The sequence below is a fragment of the Artemia sp. Qi Xiang Cuo genome, chromosome 14 (assembly GCF_049724085.1).
Source record: "Artemia sp. Qi Xiang Cuo chromosome 14, ASM4972408v1, whole genome shotgun sequence".
Lineage (NCBI taxonomy): Eukaryota > Metazoa > Arthropoda > Branchiopoda > Anostraca > Artemiidae > Artemia > Artemia sp. Qi Xiang Cuo.
Window position 1 is genome coordinate 51,626,270 of NC_142807.1, and position 23,585 is coordinate 51,649,854.

The following is a 23,585-nucleotide window of genomic DNA, read 5'->3' on the forward strand; positions in this document are numbered from 1 at the left end:
AGTTCGTGGTAAGAGCGACTCGTCTCAATAGTAACCAAAACTCTAAAAACGAAGATTTATTATCAATAAATAATCAAAAGAATCAAATTTTTATACTGATTTTAAATATATAAGTTTCATCAAGTTTCATTGTGGAAAAGGCAGGCAAGCCTACCAGCCGCAACCCCAGGGGTGCGATTGGGGACACCCCAGGTACTGTCTTTTTTTTTTCTGCCTAGTGCTCACATCTCTGCTTCGTTGTTATTAGAACCTTTTATAATTGATTGTGCCAGCCGGAAGATCCCTTGCCTTTTGCTGTTGGCTTGTAGCTTGATTAGCCTAGTTTGGAGTTCACTTTAGCCTACATCATGGGTGACAACTCTAAAAGGAGCTATAGACCACCTAGTCACAGAGAGATGAGATCAGACTGCTCCATCTAATACAGTGGAGCTGAATCTATTAATGAGCAGATTACTATGCTCACCTCACACATTAACACCCTTAAAAACACGCAGAAGCTAATTGCAGATTCAATTAATGACCAAAACCTTAAATCTACTATGGCAGAAGTTGTCAGTGAGGCACTGTCTAATGAGGTTGGTTCTTTGGTTGAGGCCTCTATTAAAAAACTTGCCTCTAGTCACCTACCTGCTGCTTTTGATGCTAACAACATGGAAATTATTAAACAAGAGGTATATAATAGTCTTAAAATGGATTTTGATGTGCTTGTGGAAAAATCACTAAAACAATATGATTTGAGGATGTCAAAGCTTGAATCATCTCTTCATTTGCTTGACTCAAGTTTGTCAGAGCTGCAGAAATCTCTGAAACCAATTCAACTCAATGTGGATTGTCTGGGCGATCAGTTTGACCAAATGAAAATTTCAAATCAGCTGATCCTATTTGGTTTCAAAGAAGACCCTTATCCAGAAGCTTCGGAAAGCAAATTTCTTGGATTTTGCAGTACTAGGTTTCCTGGTATTCCTTTGACTAAGAATGACATAGTTTCTGTTAGAAGGATTGGAAAACAAGGCTCAGGTATGAAATCTCGCCCACTTGTTGTGGAATTTTGTAGTCCAAGAATGCAGCAGTTTATTCTTAGAGAAAAGAAAAGTTTTCAAGGTAGTGGTGTCTTTATTTCTGAGTCACTGACAAAGCCTAGACTTCAGCTACTTAACTATGCTAAATCAAAGCTTGGGAAGAGGGCTACATGGTCCAGTGGAGGAGAAATACTTACCAAGCTTTCTGATGGTAAAGTGATCACTGTTAAAGAGGCATCTCAAGTTGATGTTCTCCATCAGTCAACTACAGCCCATCCAAGCCCCTCCCAGGACTGAAATAAACCATTTTTCCCCTTTTAGCTCTGTTGTTTTGTTGTTGTTTTTTTTTTTAAACCTTTATGATCTAATTTTTTTAATTATTCTTGCATTTATTTTGTTTTACATTATTTTTTTAAATTATATACATAAACCATTGATAAATCTTTCCTCTGGTTGCTTCTTTATTGTTTTGCCTTTTTCTTTACTTTGTTTTTGCCTTTATCCTTGTAATTGTTTGTTATTTTTTAATGTTTTTGAGCTTAGTAGCTTGTTATTGTTCTTTGTCTTGCAGGCTTTTTTTTCTTCTCTTTCTTTTTTTTGTTGCCTACAAGTTTCACCTTTTTAGTTTCAATTTACCCTCTGCTATTTCAGCCGGTTTGTTTGATATTTTGTTCATTTGTGAAGATATTGTGTGCATTTGTTATGTGTGGTAATTCTGGCTGATTTTTCTTTTCTTTTGAATTCTTCTATTCTTAAATCAGTTATCTTTGAGCAACCAAGTAGTGCTGGCAAACAAGAGGCCCACACACTTGACCCTCTTCTTGGATCTATGGTTAATTCTAGTTGCAATTATCACACTACTATTGATTTTTGTGATAAAATCATGCCTTCTCTCTCTTCAAATAGTTACGTTAATGTATTTTGTTTGAATGTACGTGGGGTACGAGATAAGTGGGATAGTCTGAAATCATATTTTTGGTCTGATAATTCTTGCCATTTTGATGTAATTGGTTTAACTGAAACATGGTTATATGATAGTGAAAATTTAACAGCTTATGATATGCATGGTTATACTGCTATTCATGTCCCTAGAGTGGTAACAAAGTGCTCAGGGGGCATTTCTTTATTTATAAAATCTGATATTAAATTCAGTAGACGGTACGACCTTGAATCCTTGTTTACTTCAGTAGTGTCTAATAGTAGGACTGTTCATTCTCTTGTCATTGATCTGAAAAGCCAGTTTGCATGTGATACTGTTTGTTTGTTTTATAAGCCCCCTCCTTTTCCAACACATCTGTTCTGTGATTTGCTTGATCAGCTTTCTGGAGCAGGGACTTTCTCTAAGAAACGTATTTGTGTTTTGGGAGATTTGAATTGTAATATGTTAAATGTTGGATCAAGTGATGATTTTGACCATCTCTTTGATGTGCTTTCTTCTTTTGGGCTACTTCCTTCAATTTTTTTTTCCTTTTTATGTTAAACCTATTAGAAATTCTGCTACTTTGATAGATAATATTTTCATTTTTCTTTCTCCTAAATTGAATTTCACTTCTCGTCTTGTCTTCACTGATCCGTCCGATTACTTCCCTATTTATATATCACTTTTTTTACCTTATACTGAGATTGCAGTGAATAAGCAAGGTGAATCTTCTTTTAGAACTTTTACAGATAATGAAATTTCTAATTTAATTCTTAGTCTTCAGAGTAATGATTGGTCTAGTGTTCTTGAAGCTAATGATGTTGAATGTGCAACAAGTTTATTTGTGTGTCGTATGGGAGCTCTATTGGATAAGCATTTTCCTCTTAGGAAGAGACCAAGGAATTCTACACCCAAATGCCCATGGATGTCCAAAGGTCTGATTAATGCTACGCATATGAAGGCGTCTCTGTTCAAGGTTGCATGTAAAAGTAAAAAACAGGATGATCTTTTGAAGTATAAACATTACAAAAATGTACTTACGACTTCAGTACGTGCAGCCAAAAAGCTCTATTTTTCGCGTCGAATTGATGAGTGTAAGGGGAACTTGCGTAAGGTTTGGAATGTAGTTAATGAAGCTATTTCTTGCAAGAAACTCAAACAGTCCCCCCATGTCATTACAGGAATGCTGATGGATCTATTGTGGATAAAAATTCTTCAGCAAATGCCTTCAATTTGTATTTCACCACTCTTCCTTCAGTTCCCATTCAACCCAAGAGTAGAGTAAGTAGTTTTTCCATAGCAGAAAAGTCATTTTTCATTTCCCCATGCAGTGATATTGAAATTTATAGTATTATTTCTCAGCTTCCAAGTAGCCGTTCAGTTGATGGTTTTGGTTTGAGTAATAATGTTCTTTAAAAAATTGATCAGTTTGTTTCTAACCCCATCTCACACATAACTAACCGCTCTCTTTCTTCTGGTGATTTCCCTCATTTATTTAAAGTTGCAAATGTTTTACCTTTACATAAAAAAGGTTATTCATCTCTAATTTCAAATTATAGACCCATTTCTATTCTTCCTGTCATTTCTAAGGTTGTTGAAAGAGTAGTGTATTGTAGACTCTCTTCATTTGTTTTTAGCACTAATACGACTGCAGGAAATTGTCTCATAACTAACTGTCAGTATGGTTTTCGTCCCACATTCTCTGCCTTGTATGCACTTTCATATGCAACAGAGTTTGTGCGTGTTAATCTGGACAAGGGCTTGTGTGTTTTGGGTCTATTTCTTGACTTTTCAAAGGCCTTTGATATGGTTGACCACTCTGTTCTTTTGTCTAAACTATCTTCATTTGGAGTGCATGGAGTGCCACTAGAATGGTTAAGGTCTTATCTGTCGGGAAGATCTCAGTATGTTTCAGTTAATGGTAATTCTTCCACTACTTTGCCTATATTGAAGGGCGTCCCACAGGGCTCTGTGCTTGGACCACTTTTGTTTTTAATTTATATTAATGATCTCGTTGATGGTCTTCATCCCCTTGTGCACCCTATTCTTTTTGCTGATGACAGTAACTTTTTCATTGCTGCAGTGGACTTGCCATCTGCCACTTCCCTAGCTCAAGGTCTTCTTGATAAAGTAAAAGATTGGTTCTGGTCAAATGGTATGACTCTCAACAGCCAAAAAAGTGCCATTGTACACTTCAGGACCCCTTATCGTATGAGAGATGTAAGGGAGCCAATCCTCCTGACTTATGGAAATGATGTTATACCGCAAGCTGCTATGGTGAAATTTCTTGGTGTGTATCTTGGCTGTTTTCTCTCTTTTAAGCCCCATATAACTCACACCCGTTCCCTCATCTTCCGCCAGTCTCCAATGTTGCACCGGGTTAACTCATTTCTTCCCCCAGATGTTATGCTTTCTCTTTATTATGCTTTTATATATCCTTACCTTTCTTATTGCTGCTCTGTCTGGGGTAATACTAATAAATCTCTTCTCTGCTCACTTCAAAGAGCCCAAAATAGGGCAGTGAAGGCTACTTTTCTTCTCCCTCGGCTTTACCCTTCCTCTGACCTTTATAATTATACTGGAATAGCTCCGCTGGATCGTATTGTGAGCAAAAGTAATCTTTATTTAGCGCATTTTGCTTTTCTAGGTACACTTCCACCGCCTCTGCAGCAATTTATTTCACGGACAGGCTCAGGTAGGTACTCTACTTTTTTACGTAGTTCTTCTCGTAGATTTATTTTGCCCAAACGTTCATCTACAGCAGCCCAAAGGTCTCCTGTTTATAAATCAATTCAATTATGGAATTCAATCTCACCGGATGTCCCGTTATTTCTGTCTGCAAAGGCAGTTATTCGTCGTGTATTTTGTTATATTGTATGGTATTGTTTATTCTCTTTAATCTTTATTTCATATATATTGTTTGATTTAGAGTAATATTTATGGTTGTCTTAGTACTTTATTATTGTATTGTAAGGCCCACAACAAGCCAAGCTTCATGGGCTAAATAATTTTTCTTTACGTTTGTAATATAGTTTAGTATTAATAAAATGATTGATTGATTGATTGATTGATCATCAATGATTAGTCTTACTCATCTAAAGTTACGAGCCTGGTAAAATTTGCCCTATTTTCAAAAAAAGGGGAAAACACCCCTAAAAGTCATAGAATACTAATGAAAATCACACCATTAGTTTCAGCGTAACAGAGAACCTTATTTTCGAGGCTTAATGCTCCTATCTGCAAAAATATGGAATTTGGTATTTTTTGCCAGAAGAAAGATCACGGATGCGTGTTTATTTGTCTATTTTTTCGTTTCCCCAGGGGTGATCATATCGACCCAGTGGTCCTAGAATGTCGCGAGAGGGCTTATTCAAACGGAAATTAAAAGCTATAGTGTTTTTTTATCAAAAGCAAAAATAAATTAAAAATTATTTTTTTTAATTAAGTAGAATTAATTTTTTACAAGAAATCTGCATTTTTTTATGTCTTTTCATCACAGTTTATATAATTATCCAATATGATCATTCCCTATCTCACCCATTATAAAAACCCGGACCGGGGTGCGAGTGCTCCAGAGAACGTAGAAACATAGGCGGCATCAGATCTTTTCACGGGTAGACAAGTTAAACGCGAAATAATCGGAAACAAGTGGAAACCCGCTATTAGGAATAATGCGCTTAGTAACCATTTCTCATTGATAGACGCAAACACACTGATCCATAACTGCACGAAGAAGTGGGAGGAGCTTTTTGTTCGCACCGAGAACGAAGACCAGATATGATCTGCGATAAGCTTACTGGATAATTATATAAACTGTGCTTTTCATACTGCAATCTTTTCAAAGATATTTGATTTTTGAATCAATCAAAAAGTTCGTGGTAACGAACCGTATAGTAATAAGAAATAGCTTTTGAATGAGCTATTAATTTTCTCTCTATGATATTCTTGTAAACCGATAACCCTGGAAAAAAGAAAAATAAAGACACAAAATCGCGAGACAGATCACTGCTACCCTCGCAAAAAAGGGATTTTCCTTGTTGTTCAAGGTGAATGACTCTAATTTCCCTGTACAAGGTTTTCGACTATTCTGATTCCATTGGTACACTTTTCATTTTATCTGACGTCATTTTTGAGGGGTTTCAGGTTTTTTTCGAAATCGCCATAAATTTTCTTTTACAATAAACTTTTACTTTTAAGAAGAACCGTAATAATATTTACTATTCCTGAATCAGTGTCAGATGGAAATTTTTTTCACTAAATATTTTTTATTCTAAACGCATTTTTAACTTCTGGTTACTATGGGATGTTTTTCGCTCTTTACTAGGTTGCAGCTACCGCTGTAATCATGAAAGGCCCTAAAGCTTCTATGTTGTTTTTTCCCCAGAGTCACTTCATATTGAAAGAATAGTCGTTTGAACTTCGAAGGGGGCTCATTCGAATGCAAACAAAAAGTTTTAGCGCCTTTTTTAAGAGTCAAAAGTAATTGGACGGCAACTAGACCCCCATGCCCTTTTTTCTCCAAATGTCCCCGATCGAAATTATGAGATAACCATTTTGTTCAAAATAGTCCAAAGATCAGGTAACAATAACTGCGGAGTTGACACAACCCCTTAGAGCCCGGGACAAATATTGTACTTTATACCCCGGGGGCATACAAGGATTTTATGGAAGGGGTGATCGTACAAACTGTGTAAAAGGCTCATTTGATTGGAAATTGAAAGTTCTAGTTCCCTTTTTAAGAGTCAAAAGTGATCGGAGGGCGACTAGTCCCTCCCCCATCCCACAATTTCTTTTCCCTAAATGTATCCAATCGAAATTTTGAGATAGCCATTTTGTTCAAAATAGTCCAAAGATCAGATAACAAAATCTACGGAGTCGACACAACCCCCCAGAGCCGATGGGCAAGTGTTGTAAGCCATACCCGGGGGGTATATAAGTTTTTTATGGTCGTATAAACTTTGGAGGAGGCGCATTTGACTGGTAATTGAAAGTCCTAATTCCCTTTTTAAGTGTTAAAAGTGATGATGCCGCAGGAGATTTTAGACTTTTACAGTTAGGGAAGGGAGCAGTAGCCAAACTCTTGTTTGTAGTGATTTTTGCTTGTTTTAGCTTGATATACATTTTCAATTTAAGTTTTACTCGTTTCAAGGTTTATTTGATCATTTATATTAGTAACTGTTTTACATTTGTTTGCTATGATTGTTTGTTTAATTTCTGTTCGTTTTGTGCGTAATTTATTCTTAAATAGTAGTTTCTGGTCGGGGTGAGTTTGAATTATTTTTTTTATCTGCTGATCTTAAGTTTAATATGGCATTTACTTTTCGATTTAAAAAAACTTCTTTTTCGGAAAGTTTCTTTTAATTAATAATAAGAAAAAATTATTCCAGGTCATTCCATTCTTAACTTTCTATATTTCCCTACGTTTTACAAGGGAATGATGTTAAAATCAGTTAGCTATAAAGGAATAGGCAAAGTTTTCCTATTGCATTAAGGAATGATTCCTTCCCTGTCCAGCCTGGTTAAGGAATGATAAGAACATTCCTACAGTAGCAAGTTTTTTATCATTCTTCAACTTGGTTAAGCAGGGAAGGAATCCCTCTTTAATAAAACAAAAAGAGTTTGCCTATTTCTTTTTAGTAAACTAAAGTTAACATCATTCCTTTATAAGACATAGAAAGTGAGAAATATACTGGAATGAGGCTCTCTTAATAAAACAGACCTTTAGTCTTACCATATCTGTTTTCTGAAAATTGTTACTATAGTGAGAAGTGTCAGTGCTACTAGATGTACGTTATATGATAGCGCAGCTATAAAAGCAAAAAAAAAATGCAAGAAACACCAGTTTTGAGCAAAAATGTGTCAAATATTCAATTTGTCAAACAATTTCGCTTTAAAAAAATATTCCAATCAATGCCCAAGCATCTAAAATAAGGCCCTAATGGTGCAAATGTGCCTAATTGGGCAACACTGGGCAAAATCGAAACTTAAACAAATGCTGAGCAATTATGCACATGACATGCGCTTTGTTGTTTAAAATTGTTCATCAAGTTAAAATTGAATTGTCATATGCAATGTTGGTTTTGCAAAAATATTAGGCTACTTTGCGTGGGAAACGCCAAAAAAGTCAAGCTGATATAATGCTGCTAAAATTAGTGTATTCTTGTTATTAGTGTGTTTAAAGCTAAAATGGAATTGTTGTATCATGTGTTAAAAATACTTACACAAATTATATTCAAGTGCAAACAACATTAAATGTTAACTCATTCGATTCATTTGCATTGTCGGTAGAATGAACTTCTTCTTTCACGTATATTTGAGGCGGAAAACTTTTTCTGAATGAACTAAGAAGTAATATGTATTTGCTGTATTTATTAGCACTAGCTCGTAAAGAGGAAAAAGTATTGATGGAAACGGAGACATCTAGGAATAGTGTCTTCTAAGTACTATTTGCACACCCAGGTACAACCGGTGAAAACATCAGAGACCATTACTATTTTACCATTTTGGTCAAATACTCTGGTGAGCCTTTTCTGTTACCACGTAGTGTTGTGGAATTTACATATCTATCGCCTATTTCTTTTGTTACCAATGTGGCAAAAATTGTACAAGCCTCCTTTCATCGGTCAGGATTTCATCTTTCCTGTCTGTTTTCCCTTCTTTTTTTATTGTCGTAAGAAGAAACTTAAATTATTTAATTGAAAGCACAAACCAACACGGATTCCTTCAAAATATTAAGAAATCAAAAATTTTTACGAAACTGAGGCTGGACCTAAAAGGTCATTCCACCATAAATTTTTATCACCACCTCTCCACCCCCCTTATCACCTATTGCTTGAGTAAACCTGGAATATGTGATAACTGCGACATTCGCTATGATTTGTGCAATTTCCTCGGTAAACTGTGCTAAGGAGCTGCGTTCCGTGGTCTAAAGTTCATGATGAACAAATAAATTTTAAAATGGGGATAAGTCCATTTATTAGACAGTGAAAATATATACAAAAGTCTGGATATTTTCACCACATATTCAGTGATCGTCATCATATCCAGACTTTTGTATCTATTTTCACTGTCTAATAAATGGACTTATACCTATTTGAGCGTTTATTTGTTCGTCATAGAAAAACAGTGTGGTCTTGGAAAAGAATTTGTCTAACTTAACGTATTACGTCGAAAAATAATTCATGACATTCATGTAATATTTTTAAATCATCGGATTTTGTTTATTATTGTCTCTACTTCTTGTCTTCAGGAAAAGAGAACAAGAAGATTCTTTGAATGTGGTGCTTCTGATGGTGAATTCATGTCCCAAAGTTATTTTGCTGAACGTTTTCTTGGCTGGTCTGGAATCTTAGTGGAAGGCGATCCATTTTACTTTAATAAAATGGTGGGAAAGAATAGAAAGTCTACACAATTTCAGCTATGTGCCAGTACGTCAAAGAAAAGTGGAATAATGTCTTTCCTCCATATTGAAAAAGGCAAGGTGAATGGATCAGAACGTAAGTTGAGCTTTCTGTGTTTTTATTTTGTTTATAGGTACCAGTAAGTATACAGACCGTCTCATGGAAATCCCTTGAGGGAAGATGTAAATCTCACCATAAACTACAGACTTGTATTCCTCATGTTCAAGAACCCCTTTGATTTGCTGCCAGCTATATATTATGAGACAACATTTTGAATTCCTCTTCAGATGGAATTGTTCTGATACCTAATTTGCATAGTCTGCTACTGCTACTACTAAATCCCTGTAGCACCAAGCCGCCTGATGCTTTACAGCTACGAACGCTCCTCCTCCATTCCAAGCTATTCAAAGCATCCCTGTTTACGCCCTTCCAAGATGTTCCCATTTCCCTTAAATCTTTCCTTACGACATCCTCCTACCCCATTCTGGGACGACCTGCTTTTGGTTTGGACCTAGACGATCGGCCGACAAGCATAATTTTTGGCAATCTGTCATCCTTCATGTGTAGAAATTGTACTAGCCATCCTTCCTCGCATCATAGCCCTATAAAGCAGGATTTAATTACAAATTTTTGCACAACTTACTGTTTGAGATACAGTCAGTCAGTCGGATACCCAAAACAATCCATGGGAAATTTTCTGCAAAACATCTAGCAAATGCTCCTCCATTTTTTAAAGCGCTAGCGCTTCACAATACTTGACCTCAACCATATCTTTTTGTTTAATTTTATGCCTAATAGAAAATAATTGGTTCTGAAAATACATTCTAGTTACCCGCAAGGCCTGTAATTTAAAAGCATGTCAGCATGTTGAAAGAGCTCGAAGTTTCCGCTCTAAGATTCAATAGAAAAATATTTTACCCTAAGTTTTATTGGTCGCGTTAAGTTCCATATCGCCCAACCTACTTACTCTGAAAATATCAAGCCGATCTGGTAAATACAAGTAGAGTGCTAACTTATTCTTTGCTTACTCTATGTTCCTTCCTGTGCTATTTGGGGCCTTTACGTTCCTTGGCACCTTTCCAAGGCAGATTACCAGACTGGTTATTGCTATTGATATCAATTGCACATGGAAACAGTTTGACGTGTTTGGGGAGATTACGTTCCTTGGCACCTTTTCAGAGTATGTACTTATGGATACCTTTCCAAGCAACGTGACTAAACACGCTTTTACAATCAGAATTGTTTGATTGACATTTGCAAAAAGGGATAAGGAATTCACAAATTGGCTTCTATGAACGATATTAACTAATGTTTGAATAATAGGAGTGTGATTGATTCTAATTAGTGATTGGATAATTTTTTAACAAGAAATCTCTGAATAAAATATTTTTGGACGGATGGGTGAGAGTTTTGCTTGCCTTTCATTGGTACCTTTCCAAGCGAGCGGGGATTCCCCGCCGGTTCCTACACATTGCAAAAACGATAGCAGTATGAGCGGGGATTCCCCACACAACTCCAAGTTTCAACTCAAGTTTGTTTCAACTCCAAGTTTTTCAACCAGACTGTTTTTTTTAGCCAACATCCGTTTTTTAGGAGCCAATCAGAGACATCGAAGCTTGGAAGATGGAGAAAAAAGGGTTAAAGTGATTAGCAGTTAAGGTAACCCTGAAAAGCATGTTAATTCATACCTTATTTATTATAAATTTGGAACAATATCAATATATGAAAATGGTTAACGATGATAAAATGGTCTTATGACTTGACCTAGCTTTACTTCTTTGATGCGTTCTGTATAATACACAATATTTTTTTAATTTAATTGGGAGGAAAAGTCAAAGTCTAACATAAAGAACAATGTATTTCGGAGAGGGGAGCTTCATTCATATACGGGATAATGTCAATTAGTATTAGTTTTTAACGATGCTCCTTATATCTATTTGAAAATGCTTATTTTTTAATTTAATTGGGATAAAAAGTTAATGCATAACATAAAGAACAAGGTATTTCGGAGGGGTAGCTCACTTCATATTTGGAATAATTTCCATTCGTCTTAGTTTTTAACGAAGCTTCTTATTTCTAGTTGAAAATGCTTATTTTTTAATTTTATTGGGATGAAAAGTCAAAGTCTAGCATAACGAAAAAGGTATTTCGGAGTTGTCAGCTCAATTCATATACGGGATAATATCCATTCGTCTTAGTTTTTAACGATGCTCCTTATATCCAGTTGAAAATGCTAATTTTTTTATTTAATTGGGATGAAAAGTCAAAGTCTAGCATAAAGAGCAAGGTATTTCGGAGGGGGCAGCTCACTTCATATACGGGATAGTTTCCATTCGTCTTAGTTTTTAACGATGCTCCTTATTTCTAGTTGAAAATGCTTATTTTTTAATTTAATTGGGATGAAAAGTCAAATTCTAACATAAAGAACAAGGTATTTCGGAGGGGGTAGCTCACTTCATATACGGGATAATTTCCATTCGTCTTAGTTTTGTTATGTAATGTTTTAATAGTAATTACGAATTATTGAACTATAAATTTTGACGTCTCAAAGCTTTGTTTCCATGGCACAATTAGATCTGACTTAAGAGATACGAATTCTTATAGGTTAGCAGGGGTTAGAAGCTTTTTCTAAGCTGTGGCGATAACGACATTTGGTGTTTGTAGGGATGAAAAACGTTGCCTCTTCTTCTCAGGCTATCTTCAGATTAGATTCCTTTGGGACTATTTACTTTGGAGACTTACGAACCAAGTATCTGTTATCAGGCTAAATGCAGACATATAAGATGAAATAAACACAGATAAAAAAGACAATAGATTTATTGAACTTACACGCTTATTTGCACAGCAACGGGTCACTTCAATGACAATAATGGTGACCGAGATGAAAGAGTTAAAACTTCTATCTCAATGGATCTTCTCAAGTCAGACTTACGATTAAAATTAAAAAACACATCTACCCCACTACCAAACGCAGTTCTTTCGTCCTGCGCTGTAAGGACTGCTCGCCATTGGCTCACGTGCCCCAAGGACGCAAATCTTCGTCCAATAATCTCTTTAAGATTTTTCAGATGATTCAGGAGTTCACACAGTTTTTTTTGCCGTTTAAACTTCCTTAGAAATATCGTACGTAGCAATTTTTTGGCTACTAATTATCTTAGCGAAATTCGAACGACTAGCGTCGTTGTTTGACTGAAGCTAGAAATGCAATTTCTCTTTTTGCTGATTATAAATATAGACTCATGGAAGCGGTATTTGAACTCAATTAAGGGACGTTTAATTTCTGACCGAATTATCTTTAGAAGAAAAGAATCTTGTATTTTAAATATATCGCATTTTACTCATGATACACATCACCCTTCCCATCAATTAATGACGTCCTGTCATTAGTAACTGCTCATTAGGAGTGCTAAACATTTTCTCCATTTTTTTTCTTATTTTGTTCTAAATCCCTATCTAAAATATATCTATAGGACTAAGATAATTTATGGTGATAGTTTAAGTGCTATACTAAGGATTTTTTTTTTTCTACACTTGGCTCTGATTACTTTTACATTTCCAAAAAAGTTGGGGCTATTTTACCTTTATGTCAGTTTTTTTTTTTATTTTGCTCTTTTTGTTACGTGCTACATACTATCTAAACTACGTTAAGTGAAAAACAAGATAATATTACACCTAATTCTACTTGTGGTACATACATGAATGATTTATAACATACAATATTGGGTTGATCATATTCACTGATAATATTAAAACACTTTCACTATTGGGATTTTTGAATTGTCAAAGTTATTAGTAATTAACACGTGTGGCTTCACATCTATTCATCACCTTTCGTGTCCTTAGTGTACTACACCCTTCTGTTGTAAATTATTGTCCTTCATTCTTTTTGTCTTGGCAAAAATTTTGAAGCATTTACGTTATGGTTTCTTCATGGAACAGTTCGAGTCTAGTTGTCTTTACACGGTACGTTTTCCCTAATAGTCAACTGGGAAATGACCATTAAATATCGTTCTAATTGTCAACTGGGAAATGATTCTTCCCACTATAGGTGTTGGTGTTTTTCTTCCCAGCATATTATTTTTAGGATTTTTGAGGCACATAGAGGATGTATTCTCGCGTAAAATAGTTTATTTGTGCCTTTTGAAACGGGTTGTCGTCATACTATGGTGACTTTTTTAATATATTATATTTAAGTTCAACTTAAAACACCTTCAAATATCGTTCAACTTCCAATGTCGCTAAATATCGTTCATCTTGTATTGATCGATGGGGTTCTCAGAATTAAACTTCAAATTGTCTCTAACTTCAGATTCAAATATCTTAAAATGTCTTTAAGTATCATTTAACTTCAAATATCTTTAAATATCGTTTATCTTGTTCTGATCGATGGTGCTCTCAGAATTAAACTTAAAGCTGTCTTTAATTTCGGCTTCAAATATCTTGACATGTCTTTGCGTATCATTCCGCCCCGGTTATCGTTAAGTATTGTTTATCTTGTTCTGACCGACGGGGTTTTCAGAAGTTATGAGATTTTATAGTTCGTTAAGGCACTGGTTAGTGAGATTCAAATATAGTCCTACCTGATACGTAATTTGGTTCATAGTCTAAGAAACGACGATCGAGGGTAACTGTTGTTTTCGTAGACGAAGCTGGGATGAAAGTTGCCTGGAGTTATGGTGAGTACTCTTCGTTGGTTGAGATATGATGAAAATAGATGCTACTGGGTCGTATCTGTACTGGGCAGCTCATTGTAATACTCAATGACCAATGTGTTCATTTACTTTCCTGTAATAAAAACAACGCGGCAGAATCACCAGTTCTTTGAAGTAAATACACATACAATAATTCACGCATTACTTGGGTTATAATTGTTCCCATTGGGAAGTTCAATACATAGAAGTTTCTTATAAAATATTAATTCTTCAACTTTAAGTATGGTCTCTTATTATACTTTCTAATATATACTACTACATACACTTTATTTTAACTTCTTTCAACACATAGTTAATTAGATTTAAAATAATACTTTTAAACAGAGTTTATGCTACATGGTTAATTTTTTTTTTTTTTTTTTTTGAGGTCTAATTTTACAACTTATTTCATGCCTGCATTGTTCACGCACGTCAGTGCTGTTTAAGAAACGCATGTGCAGCGTCATAACCACACGGTTTTACGCAAACGATACTACAATGAGGTAACAAGACATAACAAGGACGTATGGAGACCTCTATACCCACTAGTTTTCTGATGTCTTCCCTATTTCTTTGCTTAGACGTTCTTATGGTGATCCGGGTTTAACGGCTGAAATGCAGAGGTATTCTTCTTTGCTTTCCCGTGTTCTTCCCTTGGATTTTCCGTAATTACGAGTCAACATTGGTGCCTCTTCTTCGCGTTTCAAATAAGGTAATTAGATGCAGGATTCCATGCTTGCTGAAATGCTGCTGTTGGACAGCTGAAATGCTGATGTTAGGACTTTCCACGATTATGTTCGGGTATAGGACTAATAACTTCTCTTGGAAAAGAAATCATGATAGCCCTGATCTGGTGTTTTTTTTTTTATTAAGCTGTTCAAGATGAGGGTACGGCCTATTGAATTGCATAGTTCAAAGCTTAAACTTATTTTCAAAATACCCGACACACTGAACTAGTCATGTATACTTCAGTTATTAAAAACAAATTCGCTTTATCCAAATATACTGAACACTGGCTGGAATTTGTACGGGTATAATGGGGGTGAAGAAATATAGCTTTCAAGAGGAAATTTCTTTAGTATTCACTATATCAGAATTTGGTAATTTAATGTACATATTGCTCAGATAAATTTCGCCTGAACTAAAAAAAAGGGACAAACAGGAAAAAATTGACAAAAATAAACGTTGTTCACTAAATGAAGCTCAGTCTTTTCAAGTTAAACATAAACCTTAGTATAACTTAAATAAATTATCAGGGTCTAAATAGTTTATTGAGATAATTATATTTTAATTAATAACTTATTGAGAAATTATATTTTAATAAATAATTAAAGTAAAAAATTGAGTACGAATTGATTATTAGAATAATTAAATAAGAATTTGACTGATATTTTAAGCAAGAAAAACGAACAAAACGGCAAGTAAAAAAGGGAGATTAAACACTAAAAACCTAAAAATAGAGCAAAACACGATTCACATCAAGCTCTAGCTAGGATAGTGTCAGATTATTGAATTTTTAAGTCAAGTAAGGCATATTTGATTTGCTTTTGATTAATTTTCTTCATAGTTAAAAAAAAAAAAAATTTCCAATCTTCACGTGGAAGGCAATTTCAGTAGGGATTCTACATCTTAGAAAACTCTTATGCCCATTGTAGAGAGGAGATACACAACAGAAATCATGATAACATTCATAAATATGTACAGGATCCAAGGGAATGGAATTCATGATCCCTACGATCCGGTACATATCCAAGAACATGACCATCTCCCAATTAGACTCTTCTGTATTGGTAGTTTTTTTTTGTTTGGAACTGGGTCGATTTTTCATAGAAAATCCGAGGGGACCTGAGTCAGTATAGGTAAGATATAAATTGACTGACTTGCGAAAATATGTCACTAAAATTAGAGCACAAGATATGTCATAGATAAACCAATTAAATTAAAGGACATTTTTGTCACAGAACTATAGAACAGTGATCTCTCTGTTATTGAATACGTCATAGGTATAAACTAATGAAATTAAATTTTTTGCCAAGGAGCTAAAGGCATTAATGTCTCTGTTTCTCTTTGGAAGTAATGTTTAACACAGAGCTGTAGGACAGCATACGTCATTGATATAATATAATGAAATTAAAAAGCTTTTCTCTCTTTTTTTTTTTTGCCTCGGAGCTATAAGAAAATAAACTCTCTGTTTCTCTTTCAAAGCATTCTGATCCAAAAAACGAAAACTTAGCTCACTGAAGTTTCTATTCAACCTTTAAGTATTGTTTTGACTGGCCCTTAGTGGCATAAAAATACTAATTTCTTACACTTGAAGGACTGAGAAATATCCCTTCCTACGGTCGTTTACGCACAAAAAAACTACAAAAAACAAACAAGGGCCTAGAGTTCCTCCCCACGCGTACCACAAGACGTGGTCCAACACCAGTTGTCGTCCTCAGTAGACCACGAGCTTCCTACCTTTGGTTATTTTCTGTTCCAACCATTCTCTCCTGATCACCAGTGTTTTGACATTACTCGTATTATTTATTTTTTTTCATTAATATTGACTTGGTTAACTTTACTTGCACACTTTTGAATTTATTATGTTGTTAAATTTATTATATTTGAAATTTGTTTTTACATTAATTAGGGATATTTCCATCTGTCAGGTTTTTTAACCGTTCTACCTGACTGTGTCGTTATTTTCTCCTCTGTTTCTTGCGGTTTTTTCTTTTTTGGTTTTTATAACGAAATAATGTCAAACTTTTTGTATTGTTTTTTAAAAAAGTCTTGCCCTTTCAATTTAGTTTGTTTGCCGTGTGCGGTTGCTGAGGGTAGTCATGATTTTTCTATTTCTTTAGCTAATGTATGGTCTGATTCACCATCAGACTCTTTGGAACTAGTTTCCGTCGACTCCAGATTAGATATCTTACAGGTGATACTTTTTGACGTGTCACCTGCCATTTCTTCGTAAATTTCTACTCCCCTGGAAGTAGAAGCTTTATTCTCTAAGTCCTCGCCTTGAGTTTTCAACTCGGGAGATTTGAAAGATTCTTGAGAGCTTTGGGAGGAATCAAAAGTTTTTGCGGGGTTCCTCCATTGTTTGAATGCCATGTCCTCAGGGGAATGGGGCATTTTGTGCACTAGGGTTTCCCTCCATGAAGTCCACTGTTTAGGTTTGGCCTTGGACACAGTTATATGATGATATTGACCTTGCTGGTCATCCGTTGGAGTTTTATTCCCGGGCAATGTACTTTGACTTGTTTTTATGGGAAATTTTATTAAATCCATAGCTTCTCGCAGGTTTGTTCTAGTTAAAGCTTTGGGAGGAGTTTTCTTTACAGTAATACCGGGGGTTTCTACAGCTCTGTTTAATTCTTCCTGTAAAGACAGGGGCCTTTCTATTGGTGTTGCAGGGGAAACCATATCGTCTGGAAATCTTTTGGGGGGACATGGGGTCGAAATTCTATCGGGGAAGAATTGGGTTTTTGGAGATATTATATAACCTAAATCTCCTGCGCTTGCCGATGAATAACTTTTTGGACTTTTTTGCGTTTTTATTTCAGGAAAAAATCCTGGTATTAGGGATTTTTTCTTAGGAACAACTAGATTTTCCATTGCTAAAAATTCTTCAAAGTTTTCCTGGTCACTGTCATTCTCAAAATAGTCTTGCTTGAAATTAAAGGGTTTTAGCTCTGCCAATCTTGACCTAGGGGGCTCATTTTCCGAATCTGACGAATCAGTAGAAGAGGTATGTGATACCCATCTCTCTGGAAATTTGGCTCTTTTTATTCGGCTAACATGCGCCTTGTAAGTTCTTCCACTATCGGGGTTTTCCATTTTAAAGGTATATTCATTATCGTACTTTTTGACTATTCTCTACGGTCCAAAATATTTGTTGGAAAGTTTTTTTCCTTCCGTTTTTGCCTCGTTCTTTAGGTAAACGAAGTCTTTTACTTTGAAATCTATATTCCCCTTAACTTTGGGTTGGTTTCTAAGCTCTTGGTTTATTTTACATTTTTCCAACTCTTGCCTAACTATTTTATAAGTTTTCCTCATCCCATTTATGAATTCTTGTTTATAATCCTCTGAGTCGTTATAATACTGCCGAGATTCAATAATCTCATCATAGGGGATTCTAAAATCTCGACCAAAAAGTAAATAAAATGGATTGTCTCTGGTTGTTTCGGAATAAGCAGTGTTGATTACGTTAGTTAAATAAGGTAAGAGTTATACAAGTCGCTCCTATTGTCTTTCGTATAAATACTTAGAACGTTCGAAAATATTTTATGCCTGTTTTCTATTTTGCCATTAGCTTGTGTGTGGTACGGCGCAGTCACCATTTTCTCTATATTAAGGAAACTCATTAAATCATTTGTTACTTTTGCAAAAAAATTGCTCCCGTTGTCACTCTAAATTTTATTAGGAATGCCAAATTTTAAAAATAATTTTGCTAATTCCTTACTTGTGGCATAAGCGCATTGATTTTTTAATGTTTTTGCAAAAGTAAATCCTGAAAAATGATCTATAAACGAAACAATACAAGCATTACCTCTGCTAGAAACAGGTAAGCCTCCACTTGTGCCGTATAGGTCAAATGAGATAATATCGAAGGGGTACTTTGCTACCGGGACCCTTCCCATCGGAGGATTTGGATAAGCTGGGGTGATTTTTCTCAAGTTACATGCTTCGCATGTACTTACAAATTCTTTAAGTTTTGTCAGTGCAGATTGTGCGTAAAAGTATTGTTTTAACTTATGGAACGTTTTCATAACTCCTAAATGTCCACCCGTGTCCGAATGAAAATATTCAAATGCAGGCCCTTTCAAGTTTTGTGGTAGCACAGGTATTATCGAGGTTTGGTTTCTGTTTGTTTCAGAAGTTACAATTCTACACAATATTTCATCCTGAAGGTCGTAGTAAAAACTATCTATCTTTTCTTAGAGTTTTGAATTTATCTGATAACGCTTCGTCATTCACAAAATAACCAATTAGTGCTACACACATTTCGTCCTATTTTTGCTTCCTTTTTATATTTTCCAAAGATAATGGACAATAGTTAATCTTATTTTCTTTTACTGCGTATTTGACTTTGTTTTTCTTACATCCATGATTGCTCTTAGCAATTATGGCCTCAACTTCATTTTCTTCAGCTTCCGATGGAATATTTTCTGGGTATCTAGTTAAAAAGTCGTAATCTATATTGTGTTTTATTTTTAAGTGCTCAAAGTCGTAGTATAGGTTTTGGACGTTCACGATTCATCTAGCTAGAATGCCCGTTGGGTTTTTAAATGTGCGCATGTACTGCAAGATTGTAAGATCTGATCTTAGTATGAATTGTCTACAAATTAAATAATTCCTAAACTTGTCCAAGTGGTAGATAATAGATAACAATTCTAAGTTTGTGGCGGAATAACTACTTTCGCCTTTTGATAATGTTTTACTTGAATAGCATATAACTTTTTCTATTTGTTTGGGTGTTCCCTGTAGAGGGTTAGGGTTTTCTACCGGGATTATTTGCGAAAGAACTGCGCCTATGCCTTTTGAAGTAGCATCAGTGGTAACCACAAATTTCCTATTTTCGAAATCAGGGAGTGACAAAATTGATTCAGAAGTGAGTGCCTTTTTGAGACGGTCTAGGGAAGTTTGAGCTTCCTGGGACCAGGTAACATTATGGGAATTCCCTCTAGTTAATTCCGTGAGGGGTTTTCGCAATTTGGGCATAATTGCGTACGAATTTTCTAAAGTAGCCAGTAAGGCCCAAAATTCCTCTTAATTCTTTCATAGTTCTGGGGGGCTTAAGGTTTTCAACACATTTTATTTTATCAGGGTCTGGGGATATCTCTCCCTAGGTTACTACTACTCCTAAGAATTTAATTTTATATTGAAATAAATTTACTTTCTCAGGCCGGCATTTTAAATAACCTTGCCTGAACTTCTCGAACACCTTAGCTAATGCTGCTAAGTGTTGTTCAGTTTTTCCCCCCCCACATATAATATCATCAACAAAATGAATTATATTCTTTAATCCTCTTAAACGGTGCAATAGGGGTCTACATAGCGCGCTTGAACTTGTTTTAAGCCCAAATGGTACTCTCAAGTATTCATAAGAACCATATTCGGATGCTGAAAATGCAGTTTTATGGACGTCCTTTTCGGCTATTTTCACTTGGTTGTAGCCTTGGGTAAGGTCCAAAGAGGTAAAAATATTGTTTTTGCTTGAAATTGAGTCAAGAATTTCGTCTATTCTTGGTAGAGGAAATTTATCACTAACTACTTGTTTGTTGAGGGCCCTATAATCTACTACGAGTCTAAGATCTCCATTCTCTTTCTGTACTAAGATCACTGGTGCACTATATGGACTTATACTTGGGCGTATAATTTCGTTTTTTATAATTCATGGATTTTATTGTTTAACCATTCTTTGTGCTTATGCGGCACACGATATGGCTGTTTTGCTACGGGATTACCAGTCGTTAAAATTTAATGTTAGTAAAATTGAATTATACCTATATAATCTTAAGATGCATAAAATAATTCTTTAAAATTACATAAAAATTAGCATAATTTTTCTTAAGTTCAATATACGTTATATGATCCATATTAATTTTGTTTAAAAATTGTGATTTTGTTAGAGGATATTTGTCATTTGAAGTTTTAATACCGTTAACTAGGTTTCTTCTAGAATTTTCCCATCTATTTAAATCATTTTCCGTTAAAACCTGGATTTGAACTAAACATGTCCCCTTTTTTATTGTAATTGTATCATTTTCAAGGTTATTGGTTACCCAAATAAAACCTTCCCCTTTGTCATAACATATAATCTGTTCCTCGCAAAACAGATTTTCGGGTATTTCAGACGGTGTCGCAAACCATATTTCTGATTTGCTAACCACTGGCTCGATCATCTGTGATATTTGAATTTTTTGCATCGTTTTGGGAGGGACTTTTGTTTTCTTTGTCGAAAATCCGTAATATTTTTCTTCATTTTTATTGTGTTTTAGATTCATGTTGGCGCTATGATGCGCCATTGCGGCATCTTGTGGCGTCACGTTGGGTTTTACTATTTTTTTCCACAATTCGACTATTTTGTTAATTTGGTTTGATCTGTACTGTCACATATCTCCTATTTTTATTTTCGCAGCTTCAATACTGTTATTATTTAAATTTAATTCATTTCTGCGATATCTCTCAGGGTAATTCAAAGAATTTCCAATGATGCCCTGTCTTTGCGAAACATAGGGCTCATAATACTTCGACATTGTACCACTAGAACTTTTGTTTACTTTTATGTTGTCTTCGTAACCTCTGTTACGATTTCTTAAGGTGGAAATTTCTTCCCCTACCTTAGCTGGGTAGACAAGCTTCTCGTTGGCTACGTCTAATATTATTCTATTAGATCTTAGAAAATTTGCCCCTATAATAGCTTCATATGGGAAATTATCACATATAATAAAATTTGTCATGAACGTTCTATTGTCTCTTTTTAAGTTTAGGCAAATTGACCCTTTTGCATTTAATTTATGACCTGCCACACTTGCTAAGTTGGGATTATTAGGGTTCCTCTGTCGTTTAATGTGAAGAGGCAACATATTGAGTACGCAAGAGTTTATGATACTAATTGTTGCACCTGAGTCAATCAAAGCCTTAAAATAAACATTTTCTACACAAAAATCATTAAATATAGGTAACTTGTTATTAATATCACTACAAGAAGGCACTAATATTGTCTTGGACCTATTAAATATTCCTGGCACCCTCTGGGTCCAATTTATGTTTCTGAGGGGCCTGAAGCGTTTCCCTGAGAATTTTTTTTCATTTGTCGGTGCCTGTAATAGATATTCAGACGTATTAGGTTCCGTAGGCCTATTTAAATGATTCACGTCTGCCTGTCTTCTCCTTGTATTACTATGCTAACTTGGATGTCTCGGGTCAGTGCCGTTTGCTGGCGCTTACTACCAATGCTACTGGCTTGTAAAATTTTCATTTTTTATCGGAAAATTTTCATGATTTCTATATTCCATTCTCGTATTATATTTTCCTTGGAGCGTATTTGGGTTTTCAAACCGATAATTAATTTGCCTGTTGGGGAGAGGGTTATACAAATTTGGTTGGTACGCATTTTAAGGTACTGATTGGCGCAATCCCCCTGGCTATAGCCTATTGCATGACTGGTGCTAAAATTTGTTCTTCTGAACAAATGGTTACCGTAATTTTGCGTATTACCGACAGCATTTCTTGGTATGGGATTTGGGACATAGTGGCACTCTCTTGCTATGTGGCCAACACGAGTGCAGTTATAGCACCTTCTTGTTGTGGGGCTAATGTGCTGAAAACGTACTGTTTTCTGCCTATCGGTTTCTGGCGTTTTGTTTCTTTGTGCTTCTGGGGGGTTATCCCTTGAAAAGAAATTGGGGGATGCTTGATCGCCCTTGAAGATTAGGTTCGTGTTTGAGTCGCCTAGGCTATTTATTTTTGCATTACTATGATTAGCAACCATTTTATCAACTTCGATTAGTCGCTCTACCTCTTGGACTGCAAGATCCAACGTCTGAATATTTTTGGATATTACTACTCTATATAGTTTTGGGGGTAGTCCTTTCAAAAAGGTATTTAGTATGACTTTTTCATACAGTTGCCCAGAACCACTTCCGTATTTTGCTTCTACAGAAATGCGTATATTATCCAGATATTCCCTTATATTTTGTGAAAAATCAAAGTTCACTATTCCATGTTTTAATTTATTTATTGAACTGGTTTCTATAAATCTCTCTTTGAATGCTTTTAACCAGTCATCAACCGTATTTATTGGCAAGTTGGCGTTATTGCCTATGGTATGTTCGACCTGTTTTAGAAATGTCTTTTGTGTTTAGAAATGTGTTTAGAAATGTCTTTTAACGCTCCGACGTCTGTTTTTGTTAGTTGTACAAACTGGGTCAATTGGATATTAAATTCGTCAATATCTGACTGACCATTGTACTCTGGTATAGATTTTGCAATCTCTATATTTTTTGCGACTAACTTCTGCACTATTAATAAATCGTTCAGTTCTTCCATTTTTTTTAATCAATTGAAAATAAATTTAGTTTTACTTAATCTATTTTGGGGATGCTACTATCTCCTATGAGATATAAGGGTTTTTCTATCGTAGCTTAGCGGCAATAGGCCTAATCACTTTTCTTATATATTTGTGTCTTTCCCAACAATTAAATTAAAATTACAAATTTTCATAGCCTAATCAGTTCACATGTTTTTTTCTAATTTCCGAATCGCGCTATTTGTTATGTAATGTTTTGAGAGTAATTAAGGTTCATTGAACTATAGGTTCTGTCGTCTCAGGGCTTTGTTTCCATGGCACAATTAGATCTGACTTAAGAGATACGAATTCTTATAGGTTAGCAGGGGTTAGAAGCTTTTTCTAAGCTGTGGCGATAACGACTTTTGGTGTTTGTAGGGATGAAAAACGTGGCCTCTTCTTCTCGAGCTATCTGGAGATCAGATTCCTTTGGGAGCATTTACCTTGGAGACTTACGAACTAATTACCTATTATTAGACTAGATGCAGACATATAAAT

General features: G+C 35.2%; 1 protein-coding gene and 1 pseudogene across 3 annotated transcripts in view; both read left to right on the plus strand.

Annotated features, from left to right (window-relative positions):
• Positions 1-23,585, plus strand: part of LOC148944595 (uncharacterized) — a 53,534-nt gene that overhangs the window by 3,877 nt on the left and 26,072 nt on the right. For all 3 annotated transcript variants that reach the window (XM_089100747.1, XM_089100745.1, XM_089100746.1), the window contains exon 2: positions 9,188-9,434. In XM_089100747.1, coding sequence (XP_088956873.1) covers positions 9,188-9,434 — 247 coding nt within the window. The remainder of the gene's footprint in view (positions 1-9,187; positions 9,435-23,585) is intronic.
• Positions 265-1,965, plus strand: LOC148944596 (uncharacterized; annotated as a pseudogene).